The 14,546-nt window shown below is 48.3% G+C and overlaps 1 protein-coding gene across 1 annotated transcript; it reads left to right on the forward strand.

Moving 5' to 3' along the window:
• Positions 1 to 8,129: 8,129 nt before the first annotated feature.
• Positions 8,130 to 13,205, forward strand: Mrpl4 (mitochondrial ribosomal protein L4). Its single transcript, XM_027411477.2, has 9 exons — positions 8,130 to 8,285; positions 8,374 to 8,440; positions 8,546 to 8,696; positions 9,856 to 9,907; positions 10,846 to 10,963; positions 11,551 to 11,657; positions 11,742 to 11,851; positions 11,934 to 12,010; positions 12,555 to 13,205. The coding sequence occupies exons 1-9, from the start codon at positions 8,229 to 8,231 to the stop codon at positions 12,698 to 12,700; spliced, it is 885 nt and encodes a 294-aa protein (XP_027267278.1). The 5' UTR covers positions 8,130 to 8,228; the 3' UTR covers positions 12,701 to 13,205.
• Positions 13,206 to 14,546: the final 1,341 nt, after the last annotated feature.

The raw sequence follows: 14,546 nt of genomic DNA on the forward strand, positions 1-14,546 counted from the left end.
GAGGGTGGGTGAAAGACCCGAGCTAACATGGGGTTAGCTCATTAAATTACAATAAAGCCTCGTGCAGTTTGCAGCAAGCTCTCGAATCCGCCTGGTGATTGGGGTGACCGAGAACGTGGCCTGGGACCCCGAATACTTGAGTTTTCGGGGGTCTAACAGAGTGAAGGAGGGTTTTAAAGCCAAATTCTTGAGGTGGTGAAAGAGGCATAAAGTGCTTGTCACCAAAGCATGACCTGGGTTAGATCCCCAGTCCCACATGGTGGAAGGAAAGAACTATCCCCTGTAAGTTCTCCTCTTACTCCACAGAAACTGGCCTGCCTTTGCCTTCAAGAGGAGTACCATAAAGACCTGTGCTGTCACTCCTGGCTTTATTCTCTTCATCCTATACATTGATCTGTGTGTGTATGTGTGTGTGTGAGTGTGTATGTGTGTGTATGTGTATGTGTCTGTGTGTATGTATGTGTGTGTGTGTGTGAGTGTGTATGTGTGTGTGTGAGTGTGTATGAGTGTGTGTCTGTGTGTATGTATGTGTGTGAGTGTGTGTGTGTGTGTGTGGTCTGTACATACATGAGCATTCATGTTCTTCCTCATGTGCCCACCTGCAGAGACCGGAAGAGAACGTTGGGTGCCCTCCTCCATCACTCTCTCTGTTCCATTCCCTTGAGACAAACTCTCACTGAAGAGGAAGCTCACCATTTCCGCTAGGCTGGCCTGCTGGAGAGCTCTTAGGGACCACTCTCTTCCTCAGGGCTTGGGTTCCAGGCATGAGCTGCCGCACCCAGCTTTCTGTGTAGGTGCTGGGTATTTACCTGAGGTCTTTATCTGGCAGAGCAAGTGCTCTTACTGACTGGACCATGTCCACAACCCCTCACCCCTGCCCAGCTCCTTGTGTTCATTCCCTCAGCTGGGCATACGTTTTATCTTCAGGTCAAATTCCTCATCCTGGACAGGGGGTCAGAGGGCTGGGAGTGGAGCCAGCAGCAGAAGTATCTAGGGTCCATCCCCACTATTTCCATGTTGGTGGACAGGAGTCCTCACACAGATCCTTAATAGGTAGCTGTCAATCATGACCAAGGCAGGGGCTGCACTCAGAAGAAGCTCCCAGACTGCATCAACCCCTCACTCCTGTTCTGCTCCCTCATTCCTTCTCTATGGAGCTGTCCCTGCCGGACACAGCAGGCAGCCAGTAAGTCATTAATCGGCAAGTTGACATTCCACTGTGTAACAAAAGCAAGATTTTCCCAGCCCAGGCAAACATTCCAGTCTGCCTGGGAAACATCAACTGGGGACTGGGCATGGTGGCTCCAGCCTGTCATCACAGAGTGTGGGAGGCTGAGGCAGGAGGATCTTGTGAGCTCAAGGTCAACCTAGATCAACTTGATCCCATTTCAAAAAACAAAAGCCAACATCAACGAAAATGAACTGGTAGTGCACACCTCTGATCCCAGGACTGGGGAGGTTGAGACAGGAAGATGAGACATTTAAAGCCAGCTGGGACTACATGAGACCCTGTCTCAAAATCAAAGGAAAACAGAAAGTGCTTGCTTCAAACTTGATGAGCTGAGCTGCAGCCCTGAGAAACACATAGTGGAAGAGAACAGACTTCCGCAGGTGACCTCTGACCTCTACATGTATGCTGTGGCCTGCATATGTACATACAGAAATAAATGTAATAAGACTGTAAGGTTCATATATGTACATTTATTTTGTTAAATACAGAATGCCTACCTGTGAAGCATGTAGTAATGTCTTTAATTTTTCACAGACTAGGGAACGAGGGAGAAGGCACAGTGGGTAAAGTACTTGGCACATGTGGCTGACAAGCAGACCTGAAGCTGGGTGTGGTACTGCACTTTTAATCCCAGCACTGGAGAGGCTGAGGCAAGTAGATTTCCTAGTTTGAGCCCACCTTGGGCTACATATGAAACCCTGTCTTAAAAGTAAACAAACAGCTGGAGGCTGACTGGATGTCTACCTCTGGCCTCCACACACAGATGTGTATACACACCTTTAAACACACAAGTGCATCTGAAGGTACACGCCTAAGCAGCCACCTAATGGCTGTTTGTCATATCGTCCTAGAGCATAAGAGACAGAGTTTTCATTCTATCAATGTGGTGATGGGGTTGGCACGAGGGCCAGGGCTTCGTGCATGCTGAACTCATGTTCTTTGTACTTTCTGTCTGCTCTTATTTGTTTGTGTACTGTGGGGTAACATGCCACAGTACACATGGAGCCCAGAGGACAACTGCAAGAGTAGGTTCTTTCCTTTCTACCTCAGAAGTCTCAGGGATCAAACTCAGGTCATCAGGCTGGGCAGCTAGCACCTCTACCTGCTGAGCCGCCTTATCTATTCTTGTTTTGGGGTTTTGAGACAGATTCTCACACTGCAGCTCAGGCTGACATAGTACTCCATCTACACCAAGCTGACCTTAAACTTGATGCCATCCTCCTGCCTTGATTCCTAGTGGTGGGCTCACAGGTGGGCATCACCACAGGCATTTCCTTTTGTGCTTGTGCTGTGCTCTTTTTTTTTTTTTTTTTTTTTTTGTTTTTCAAGACAGGGTTTCTCTGTGTAGTTTTGGAGCCTATCCTGACACCCGCTCTGGAGACCAGGCTGGCTTCAAACTCAGAGATCCGGCTGCCTCTGCCTCCTGAGTGCTGGGATTAAAGGCGTTCCGCCACCAATGCCCAGCTTGTGCAGTGTTCTTTATCAGGTGTGTGAATACCAATGACTACATAAAGTGAGCAAGGCATATTTGTACATGCCTGTAATCTCAGGACTAGGGAAGAAGAAGCAGGAGACTTCAAAGCCAACCTGAGCTAAACAAAACCCTATCCAAACAGACAGACAGACAGACAACTAACTACACACAGAGAATGACAGAGAAACAGACAAAACAAGTGAAATCCCACAACATGAAGGATTAAAAAGCTTTTTTGAAAAACATTTTTAGAGGGCCACCTTTAATCCCAGCACTCAAGAGGCAGAGGCAGGTGGATCTCTGTGAGTTCAAGGCTAGCCTAGTCTACACAGTGAATTCCAGGACAGTCAAAGCTATGCAGAGAAATCCTGTGTGTCTCAAAAACCAAACAAAAATTTTTAGAGCTGGATATTGGTGGTAAACATCTTTAATCCTAGCACTTGAAGTAGAGGCAGGCAGATCTCTGAGTTTGAAGCCAGTCTGGTCTACAGATCGAGTTCCAAGACGGGCAGGACTGCAACGAAAAACTTCATCTTGAAAAAAACTGACAACAACAAAGTTTTAGATTTATTTCTTTCATATACATGAGTGTTTTGCCTGCATGCATGTCTGCGCAACTACATTCCTAAGGTCCCTATGGGTCTCAGAAGAGGACATGAGCCCATGGAACCGGAGTTACAGATTGCTGTGCACCACCATGTGGGTGCTGGGAACTGAACCTGGTCCTCTGGGAGAGCAGCCAGTGCTCTTAAAAGCTGAGTCATCTCTCTCCAGACCCTTAAAGAACCTTTAAATCACAAAATATTGGGGCTGAAGAGATGGCTCAGGGAATAAGAGTGACTACTGCTCTTCCAGAGTTTGTGGGATACAAGTTTGGTTCCTAGCACACACATCAGGTGACTGGAAACCACTTGTACCTCCAATTCCAGGAGATCCTTCACCCTCTTTTGTCCTCTGTACCCCCTGCACTCATGTATATAAAGAAGCACACATACACGCATAATTAAAAAATAAAAATAGCTAAGTATGGTGAGATACACCTTCAATCCTAGCACGTAAGAGGCAGAGGCAGACAAGTCTCGTAAGTTTAAGACCAGCCTGATCTACATAGGAAGAAAAGAAAAGGGAAAGAAAAGAAACTAAAAATACATAAAACGAAATAAACCACAAGGTAAGCCAGCAAAAATATATGAAAGCGTGCTCCCTGTCAGTAATCAGGTGTAAATCAAAACCACAAGCGGAAGGCATCGATCCTCAGATAGCTGGACCATAGGAGAAGAGACCAGAGATCAAGGGACCTGCTGAGGATGCAGAGAAAGGGGAACTCACCAGTGGGGAAAATGCAAATGAGCAGGGCTTCTATGGAAAACAGAAGGAAGGTTCCTCAAAACACTAAAAATAGCATTAACATATGACTCTGCTATCCCATACTGGGTACATGAGCAACGAAAAATTCTCGCTGTGTCAAGGAGATCTCTGAACGTTAATGTCTATTTAGCTGTATTCCTCATTCTAAAATGAATTTATCATTATTATATGTGTGTGTGATGTGGGGGAGGGATGCACATATTAAAGGAATCAGAAGACAGCTTTGTAAGGATAGTTTTCTCCTTCCACCTTTATGTGGCTTCTGATGACCGAACTTGGGTTGTTGGGCTGGTATTGTTGTAATTTAAAAAGCTCCTCGAAAGTAAGTCACACCATGCAACAAATGTCACATAGGAGGAGAGAGAAGGGGCAGAGAAGGAAGCAAAGAGAGGGGCAGAGTGGGAGGAAAGGGGGGGAGCAAAGACCCATCCCTGGGGACAAGAGTGGCAGAATAGAAAGAGAAAGGAAGAGGAGAGAAAAAGAGAGAAAGAAAGAGACAGGAGGTGGTCAAGGCCCACCTTTTATAAGGGAATGTAGTGAATGTGTATAGGAGGTGCTCTTAGTGGCTGCAGCTGAGGGCATATCCTGTCAGGATCCCAAGGGCAGGCTAGTACAGATGCCTGAATACTGACAAGTATAGCGAGTGCTTTTACCCACTGAACCATTTGTTAGTGTCCTCTTTTTTTTTTTTTTTTTTTTTTTTTTTTTTTTTTTTCTGTCTTCTTCTGGGGACTGGGGAACAGGGTCTTATATATCTAAGCCTGGCCTGGAATTCACTGTGTAGCCAAGGCTTGTCGTCTTGCTTTTACCTATGGAATTAAAAGGTTTATATCTCACCCACTTTATGTGGTACTGGGCATTGAACCCAGAGCCTTCCTGTATGCTCTCTAGGTATGTATGCTCAGGTAGGCACTGCTCTAGCAATGAACTATAAGCACCGTGCCAATGAGCTATAAGCACCATGTCAAAAGAACTATCAGTACTGGGCCAACTAAGTTATAAGCACTCATCAACTGAACCACAAGTACTCTACCAACTAAGCTACAAGCACTGTGCCAGCTGAGTGGTTTCCTCAAGTTTCTTTATTGCAGCCAGTATGTGAAGTCAACAGAGGAGGTACCCTTTGACAGATGAATGAATAAAGAAAATGTGGGCATAGGGTATGGTGGTACAGGCCTATAATCTCAGTTATGCCAGAGGGTGATATAGGAGCATCTGGGAAACTTTCAAAACTCTGTCTTAAACTAAACATTAAAAAGGACAGGGGAGGGGCTGCAGAGTTAGCTAAGCAGTTAAGAGCACTGGCTGCTCTTCCAGCCGTTCTGAGTTCAATTCCCAAACCACATGGTGGCTCACAACCATCTATAATGAGTCTGGTGCCCTCTTCTGGCAGCAGGCAAACATATATATATATATATATATATATATATATATATATATATGATTCAGGTAGTAAAGTGTTTGCTGTGCAAGCATGAAGGACCTGAGTTCAGATTCCCAACACTAGTATACACTAGTATAAAAGCCAGGTGCAGTGGCAATGTTCTCAAGACCTAGGACCCCCACGATAGAGGGAGAGAACCAGTTCCCACAGTTGTCTTTTGACCTCCACACCCACATGTGTGCCCCAAACCCAAATAAATAAATAAATAAATAAATAAATAAATAAATAAATAGTTATAAAGAAACCCTGTCCAAAAAACCAAACCAACCAAACAAACAAATCTTAACGATAAAAATTAATACATCAATGAGGCTGGGTCTGGGTAGGGTGCTTGCCTAACCAGCAGGGGACCCTAGGTCCAGCCTCAGCACCATGTAAACAAGACAGTCATCCCAGCACTGGGGAGGTGGAAGCAGCATGATCAGTTCACAGTCATTCTCAGCTATATAGTGAGTTCCCGGCTAGCTTGGGCTACATGAGACCAGTCTCAAAACAAATAAATTAGTAGTAGATAAAGAACAATAATAAACCTCCACATATTTAGCTCAATAATTAAATTCCCCAGAGTCTGCTCCACCAGTGTATCATGGCTCTTGTTGGCTTTTTGTTTGTTTGTTTTCTTTTATTTTGACTTTGGTTGTTTGTGGTCAGGTTTGGGGGCTTTGTTTTGTGGTGTTTGAGACAGAATCTCACTGTATAGCCGTGACTGGCCTAGAACTCTATATGCAGACCAAGGTGGCCTGAACTCACAGAGATCCACCTGCCTTGGTCTTTTCTTGTCTCTCTGATCACAAGGATCCTCAGTATAAGAATCACTGATGATGGTTACTGCGTTCTCATCTCCTGTCAGGAATCTCACCCTTTGTACCCCTCATTTCACTAACATATTACTATTTCCCCATTATCTGGGTGATGAAAAGGTGGTTGGCACAGAGACCACTAGTTCAGTCTCAGTTCTGTCCCGACCTCAGAGTGGGTGGCAGTGAGTCATGTGTGAGCTCTCAGCGCCCTCTGAAGGTCAAGTGTGGAACAGAGACAATACCATAAACTTGATCATTTATTGTTTGGCAAGGATCTTAGTGAAGTGATCCAAATCTCTTTATCCTGTGACTTTTTTTCTGTCCTGGGAGAGTCCTGAAGGTTTAAGAGGGGGCTAGGATCCTGGATTAGATGTGAGGGGGCGGGCGCAAAGAATTGATGGGAGGGATTCCAGAGGGTCATAGCCAGCCCTGGAAAGTCTAAGTAGGCCTAAGAAATAGTGAAAGTGGGCAGAAGGGGTGGCTCAGTGGTTAAGAACACTGCTGCTCTTTCAGAGGTCCTGAGTTCAGTTCCCACAACCCACATGGCCAATGATGTCTGTATCATAGCTCCAGATCCAGGCCATCTGATACCCTCTTCTAGACTTCAAAGGCAACAACCAAACATAACTTACCTGCAAGCAAAACAATCATATACATAAAATAAAGATTAGTAATTTTTTTTGTTTTTTGTTTTTCTAGACAGGGTTTCTCTGTGTGGCTTTGGAGTCTGTCCTGGCACTTGCTCTGTAGACCAGGCTGGCCTCGAACTCACATAAATCTGTCTGTCTCTGCCTCCCAAGTACTGGGATTAAAAGTGTTTGCCACAACCAGCTGGAATAAAGATTAACTTTTAAAAAGGAAATACTGAAAGCTTTCCGCTGTGAGTCTTCAGGTTTAGAAAGAGGAGAGACTCTGGAGGTGGAGGCAAGAGAATCAGGTCAAGGTTATCCTTGACTGCATAGAGTTCAAGGTGGGCCTGGGCTACATCAGACCCCATCACACACCAAAAGGGGAAAGCATAAAGGCAGGTTCCACTGAACATGTGAGCACAGTGCTGTGTGCCACTGGCAACCTGAGGGACCTGAGTTTGAGCCACCAGGTGGAAGGAAAGCTCCAATTCCCTTGAGTTATCCTGATCTACACACACATACACAAAAATAAATTTAAAAAATTAAAATACACATATATTGAAAAAGCAAAGAATAGAAGCCAGATGTTGTTCACACACCTTTTTTTTTTTTTTTTTTTTTTTTTTCCCAGACAGAATTTCACTGACTGTTCTGGAATTCACTACATAGACGAGGCTGGCCTCGAACTCACAAGAGATCCGCCTGCCTTTTCCTCCTGAGTGCTTGGTTTAAAGGCGTGCACCACTGCACCCACTCTGGCACACGTCTCAGCATTTAGGAAGCAAAATCAGGTGGATTTCTGAGTTTGAGGCCTCCCTGGGCTACATAGTGAGTTCCAAGCTAGTCAGGAGTGAGACAAACACCAATTCATATCAATAAGGGTAAGAGGGGGGAAAGTTTGACGCAGAAAAAGTTGTAGTCAAAACAAGAAGCGTGTGGCAGGAGGCTCATCCAAAGCCTAACACTGAAAAAGAGAAGAACGCTTATTGATCAGGTAGCGCACACATATGGGCTGCCGCCCCGCCCCCAACCTATCCTTGAGTTCATTGGCTGAAGCAAGAGCGCGTCTATGGGGCCGAGCAACCTCATTGGTTAGCTTCCGGGGCTCCTTGGGGCGGGGCTTCTCGCTGTCAGCGGTGCTCGCGCGCATCAGCAAGATTGCGCGTTCTGGAGCTGAGGGCCGCGGAGTCGCATCGGTGACGTTGCGTCTCCGTCGACGTCATCAGCACTCGCCGCGAGTGTCTAAGGGGCTTGGGCTCTCGGCTGGGAGACGTGACCCGCAATGCTGCGGTTGTTCCGGGCCGCTTCTCAGGCCTGGGTTCGACCCCCCGGCTCCCGGGTAGGGCACGGAGCTGAGGCCAAGGGCGGAGGTCAGAGGTTGGGAACTCTCAGGGAGCACCCCTAACCACACGTCCATCGTTTTCCAGGTCCTCAGCTCGCTGGCGGAAGGCGCGGCGCGGCCGGCCGAGAGCTCGCAGCCGGGGGCTACCGCGGGTGAGGCGGCGGGGATCGCACCTTGAAGACACAGAGCTGGAGAGGATGCGCCGGGAGCGTTGATCTTTGTTCCTGACCCTTGTTCACTCATTCCCCGACTCCCAGGTCTCCTAGATCCCGTGGTGCGCAAGTGCGAGCTCCGAATCCCGGCGCACCGGCGCCCGGTGCACGCCTGGGTCGAGTCACTGCGAGGCTTCGAGCAGGAGCGCGTCGGCCTAGCGGAGCTGCACCCTGATGTGTTTGCCACGGCGCCCCGGTGAGTGCAGGCTGCAGTGCCGTAGAACGGGGGTACTACAGCCACCCCGGGCTGTTACATCCTTACTTACTCTCGTCCCCCTTTTAGCAGACCCCAGGAAGTTGGGCGAAAAGTAGGTAGATTACTCTGGCACATAGGACATTTTCTAGAAACGTTGATTATTAGAGCAGTGGATGTGCACGATTGGAGGGCTTGCCTTGTGTGCGTGAGGCCCTGAGTTAGTTCCCTTCCACTATTGCACACATGGTCCTAGGAACACACACCTCTAAATCCAACACTGTGTAGGTGGAAATTAATGGTCAAGGTTGCAAAGTGAGTTCCAGGCCAGCCTGGGCTATATGGCACCATAAGCGAAAGTAAAAATATTAACTATCGTGAATTAACGTTTTCAAAAGTGACTGATAAGAAGGCCAGACTTATCTGGGCTGTGGTGTCACACACCTTTAATCCCAGCACTGGGGAGGCAGTCTATGAGGTGGCTGTCTATGAGTTTGAGGCCAGCCTGGTCTGTAGAATGAGTTCCAGGGCAACCAGGGCTACACAGAGATTTTTATTTTATGTGTAAAGTGTTTTTCTGAATGTGTATGTACACCTGTGTGCAGTGCTCTCAGAGGCCCAAAGAAGGAAGGGGTCAGGACTGGAGTTAAAACTAGCTGTGAGCTATTTTGGGTGCTGGGAATTGGACCTGGCCCCTCCACCAAAGCAAAACTAGCTGTGAGCTATTTTGGGTGCTGGGAATTGGACCTGGCCCCTCCACCAAAGCAGAAGTACTCTTAACCACTGAGCCATCTCTGCAACCTCCCTCCCCTCACATACACACACCTCTGGAACCTACTGGATCCAGTCAAGACAAGAATATTTCAGTTAGAGAGCAGGTACAGAGGTTCTGATGTTCGACTCCACTCTGGTTTTCAGAGACAGATTCTTACCGTGAAGCACAGCCAGGCCTTTAAATTTCCATCCTCTTGCCTTAACCTCTTGAGTACCAGGAGGTCAGGCATAGACTAGCTTGAGTTGAGGTGTCAGCTGTAGTCAAGGAAGAGAGGACATAGGGCCCTGAATATCCATGGGAGAGCCAGGCCTCCTTTACTGGGATGCAGGTGAGGGAGAGTTTAAGTTGGGTGGGTGTCCCTCTTAGGTTTCTCTTCCCTCTTTCCAGGCTGGACATTCTGCACCAGGTTGCCACCTGGCAGAAGAACTTCAAGAGAATTGTGAGTGTCCTGAGTAGCATGGCAGAGCTTCCCACTGGGCTCAGAGGCCTGTAAGTGTGCTCTGGAAAGAGCCCAGTTCAGGCCTTGTATACCTGTACATGCAAAGGCAGGGTCACTTCTCAGATCCTATCTCAGCACTCATCATGGTGGGTATTATGTTAGAGGATTTACAAGTCAGCAGATCCCTGTCCTGAGGACTCAATCTAGTGGGAGAAGTGAACAAAAATCAGTAGGTAGACTGGGCACACATCATCTCTCAGAGAGAGGTACTTAGTGCTGTGTTCAGGGTAATGAGCCTAGAGCCTCAGCGGCTGGGCAGTTGCTCTATATATAATACACACACACACACACACACACACACACACACACACACACACACTTACACATGCTTGGGAATTTCTGCTATTGAGCCATGTCACCAGCCCATTAGAGATTCTAGATAGGTGCTCTACTGTTGAGCCATGTTCCATCTATAAAGGGACATTTAACTTACTCTACCTGTAGTCTAACCTAACTAGCTGACAGGGAGTACAGCTAGAGTGGAGGTTGATGGGGAAGGCATGTATGAATACTCTGTGGAAAGGACCACACAGGGCCTACTATTACCATTTAGTCAATGAGAGCAAAGAGTTTTGTGCCAAGAACATTGAGGAGTCAACAGGGGAGCCAGGTGTGATGGCTCATGCCTGTAACTGCAGCACTGCAGAGGCTGAGGAGGGGAAATTGAAAATTCTGAGTCAGCCTGGGCTATACAGGGAGGCCTTGGTCTCAGTCCAGCAGGCTCGTACGCAGAAGTGGCAGGTGCTCCTGTGAACTGGGCAGCAGGGCCCTACCTCACAAGGGAGGGACTCTGGGCCCTTTACTCTCTCATTCCCTCCCTAAGACAGTCTTCACTGGCATTTGTCTGAACCCCACCCCCACTCTCTTTGTACTCACAGAGCTATGCTAAAACCAAGACCAGGGCTGAGGTGAGTGGTGGTGGCCGCAAGCCCTGGCAACAGAAAGGCAGTGGCCGTGCCCGGCATGGCAGCATCCGGTCCCCCTTATGGCGGGGAGGTGAGTGGGGCCCAGTTGGGAGGGAGTCCCAGATGACCCTTTCCATGCAGGTGCCCACAATTGCCACAATAAGGGACACCCGAGTCCCCCGCTTATTAGCCCACTGGGCTGGGTGGCACTGGCACTCAAGCATGCTGACCAGTGAGGGACAGAGATTGGGAACCTTGCACCACCAAGCCTATTGATGCTGTGTTGGAGGTGGGACCCAAGGTTCTGTGTACACTAGGCAAGCATTCCCAACTGAACCACAGCCCTGGCCCTCATCTTCTCTTTGATAACTTCATCATTTATTTTCTTCGAGATTGTGTCTTGCTGTATATCCCAAGCTGGTCTTGAACTCTTACTTCAGTTTCTTGTACTAGAGTTAGATGCCTATGACTGTACCTGCATGTCCACAGGCCATCTCCCCACCACTTGTCCAGTCTTCCCACTCTTCCCATGGTTCCTAGTGAGATCTCTGGCCTCTCCCAGCTCCTCCAGCTACTGTTCATCACCAGCTCCACCACTTTGTCTCAGGCATCAGGCTAATCTCTGACCTCCCAGCTCAGCAGTGTCCAGCACCTGTTCACACACCACTGTCCCTGCAGGAGGAGTAGCCCATGGTCCCCGGGGTCCTACAAGTTACTACTACATGTTGCCCATGAAAGTACGGGCACTGGGCCTCAAAGCGGCCTTGACTGTCAAGCTGATGCAGGTATGGTATAGTGTAGCTGGGAGGGAAAACAGCTGGTGCCTGGGGGTCCAAATACAGACCCCCAAATCCTGTTTTTCTCCACAGGATGACCTACACATCGTGGATTCCCTGGAGCTGCCCACTGCAGACCCTCAGTACCTGACAGAACTGGCCCAGTACCGACACTGGGGGAGTTCTGTGCTCCTTGTAGACTTGTGAGGGCATGGGGCAGGGTGGGGAAGTGGGGGCCAAGTCTCCTGTATCCTGTCAGGCTCACTCAGCCTCCATCTGTTCCAGGACACATGAGGAAGCGCCCAAGAATGTTGTGGCAGCCACCTCCAGGCTCAAGAGCTTCAACCTGATCCCTGCAGTTGGTAAGTGAAGGGCAAACTAGCACAAGTCCCGTTGTGCATTTCAAACCCTGTACCAGTCATACTATGACTGAATGACGTGTCTAAGAATTCACCATTTAGTTGTGCTGAGGTGGCAGCCAGAGCCCAGAGCCTCCTGTGCTAGGCATGTGCTCTGCCCAGAGCCACCCCTCCAGCCTTCAGCTGCCCCAGCTGAAAGAAGCACTGGGATCACATCTGTTAAAGTCTCTTCCACATGTAGCCTGCAGGGGGCAGGCATGAGCACCTGGGTGAAAGCTGGTCTGTCCTCCCCTCTCAACAACTTCCACTGTTTCTGATCTCCCAGTGATACTTACTGTGTGTTTAATCACTTCCTGGGGTCTTCCTCATGGGGGTCAAAGTCACATACTGGGCAGATGTGGAGACAGGTAGTTCCTCAGCAGTTGATGTGGGATCTAAAAACTAGCAGTATACCTCAGAGGAGGGCAAGGGTCAGGCTTCAGATACCATGGATTTGGCCTGAACTAGAAGAGGGCAGCCCCACCCTGACCATGTCCTCACATCCCAGGCCTGAATGTGTACAGCATGCTCAAACACCAGACTCTGGTTCTCACCCTGCCTTCCATCGCCTTCTTGGAGGACAAGCTACTCTGGCAGGATTCGAGATACACTCCACTCTACCCCTTCCGCTTTCCCTACAATGACTTCCCCTGACCCTGCCCTGGTCACCTAGAAGCACACCCCACTTGGGGGCCAAGTCAGCATACCAGCCTTCCTGTAAAAAAGCTATTCCCTGGAAGCTGCTGGGCCTTGGTGCCAGGAGGGGATAACTGCACAGAGCCAAGATGGCTGCCTGCCTGTCACATTAAAAAAATAAAGCCTATTTTTCACAAGACTTGAAAATGGAGCTGGTCGTTGAGTATGGGATTCTATCAGCTCTTGGGCTGTTCATCTAGTGCTGGGGATCCTAGGTGCCTCTTCTCCAGGCCTCAAACCTGCTTTGATGACAGCCTTGGGGCTGCCAATACCAGTTGCCAAGAGGACCTTCTTCCTGCTGAGGCAGATGCTGGAGTGTGCATAGGTGCCAAGCCAGCAACCTGTATTCCCTCTGGAAGGGTCTGCCACCTGTGTGACATGCAAGCTTACTCTAACATCTTTCTTCAGGCCCAGAATCAAACAATCTTGTGTTTTTGTAATAAAACAAATTTGTTGAAAGACATCATGCCAGTATTCTCAGCTTTGCTTTTATTTATTTATTTATTTATTTATTTATTTATTTATCTTCCCTGAGACATGGTTTCTCTGTGTAACAGCCCTGGCTGTCCTAGAAGTCACTTTGTAGACCAGACTGGCTTCAAACTCGGAGAGATCTACCTGCCTCTGCCTCCCAAGTGCTTGTGTGCCACCACCTGGCTATATTCTCAGTTAAGAAACAAATCAACAGCAAAAATATGAACTGGAGAGATGGCTTGGCAGTAAAGAGCGCTGGCTACTCTCCAGAAGACCACAGTTGGAGTCCCAGCACCTAACAGCAGCTCATGGCTGTCTTCAACTTCAGTTCTAGAAGAGCCAGACACCCTCATTTGGCCTCTGTTGGCACCAGGCACAAACATGGTGCTCAGGCATGAGTACATAAAATGAGAAAAATTAAGCCAGGTAATGGTGGCACACACTTTTAAGCACTTGGGGGGCAGAGGCAAGCAGGTGTCTCCAAAGTTTGAGGCCAGCCTGATAACAGAGCTAGTTCCAGGACAAGCTCCAAAAATGACACAGGAAAACAAAAGGAGGGGGGGGCTTGAAAGAAAAACATTTTTTTTCCTGTGATATTGGGCATAGAGTCCAGGGTCTCTTGTCAAGGCACTCTAACCCTGAACCCCCCTCCTAGGGTGTCCAGGGAGGAACTGTATCTCCCAAGTACAAAGACTCCTGGCACACACACACATAACTGTCTGGTTTGTTTGTTACTTATTTTTAGCAAAGAACAGAGGTTTATAAAGGAAAAGTGAGGGCTGGAGAGGTAGTTCAGTGGTTAAAGAGTACTGGCTGCTATTCCAGAGGACCTAGGTTCAATTCCTAGCACCCACATGGCAGCTCACAACTGTCTAACTCCAGTTGCAGGGCACCAAACGCCCTCACACAGACAGACATAAAGGCAAAAACACCAATGCACATAAAAAATATTTTAAAAGGAAAAATAAGAGTGGGTGGGGCTCCATAAAGAACACTCAGTACTTGGACCAATGTTGACTAGGACTGCTTTCTGTTGGTGTATGTACAGCCAGACAGCCTCAGTCACACCCTGTGGCTACCAGCCCTCTTCTGGCTGAAAATAACCCTGGGATGTGCGGCTTTGGAGCTTGTCCTGGAACTAGCTCTTGTAGACCAGGCTGGCCTCAAACTCACAGAGATCTGCCTGCCTCTACCTCCCGAGTGCTGGGATTAAAGGCATGCACCAACACTGCCCGCAATCTTAAGGATAGCCTGAGCTACATAGTAAGGCCAGGTAGGCATGGTGGTATACACCTGTCGTTCCAGTAGTTGAGGCAGAAGCAGAAGGGAA

Source organism: Cricetulus griseus, chromosome 4, assembly GCF_003668045.3.
Source record: "Cricetulus griseus strain 17A/GY chromosome 4, alternate assembly CriGri-PICRH-1.0, whole genome shotgun sequence".
Taxonomy (NCBI): Eukaryota; Metazoa; Chordata; class Mammalia; order Rodentia; family Cricetidae; genus Cricetulus; species Cricetulus griseus.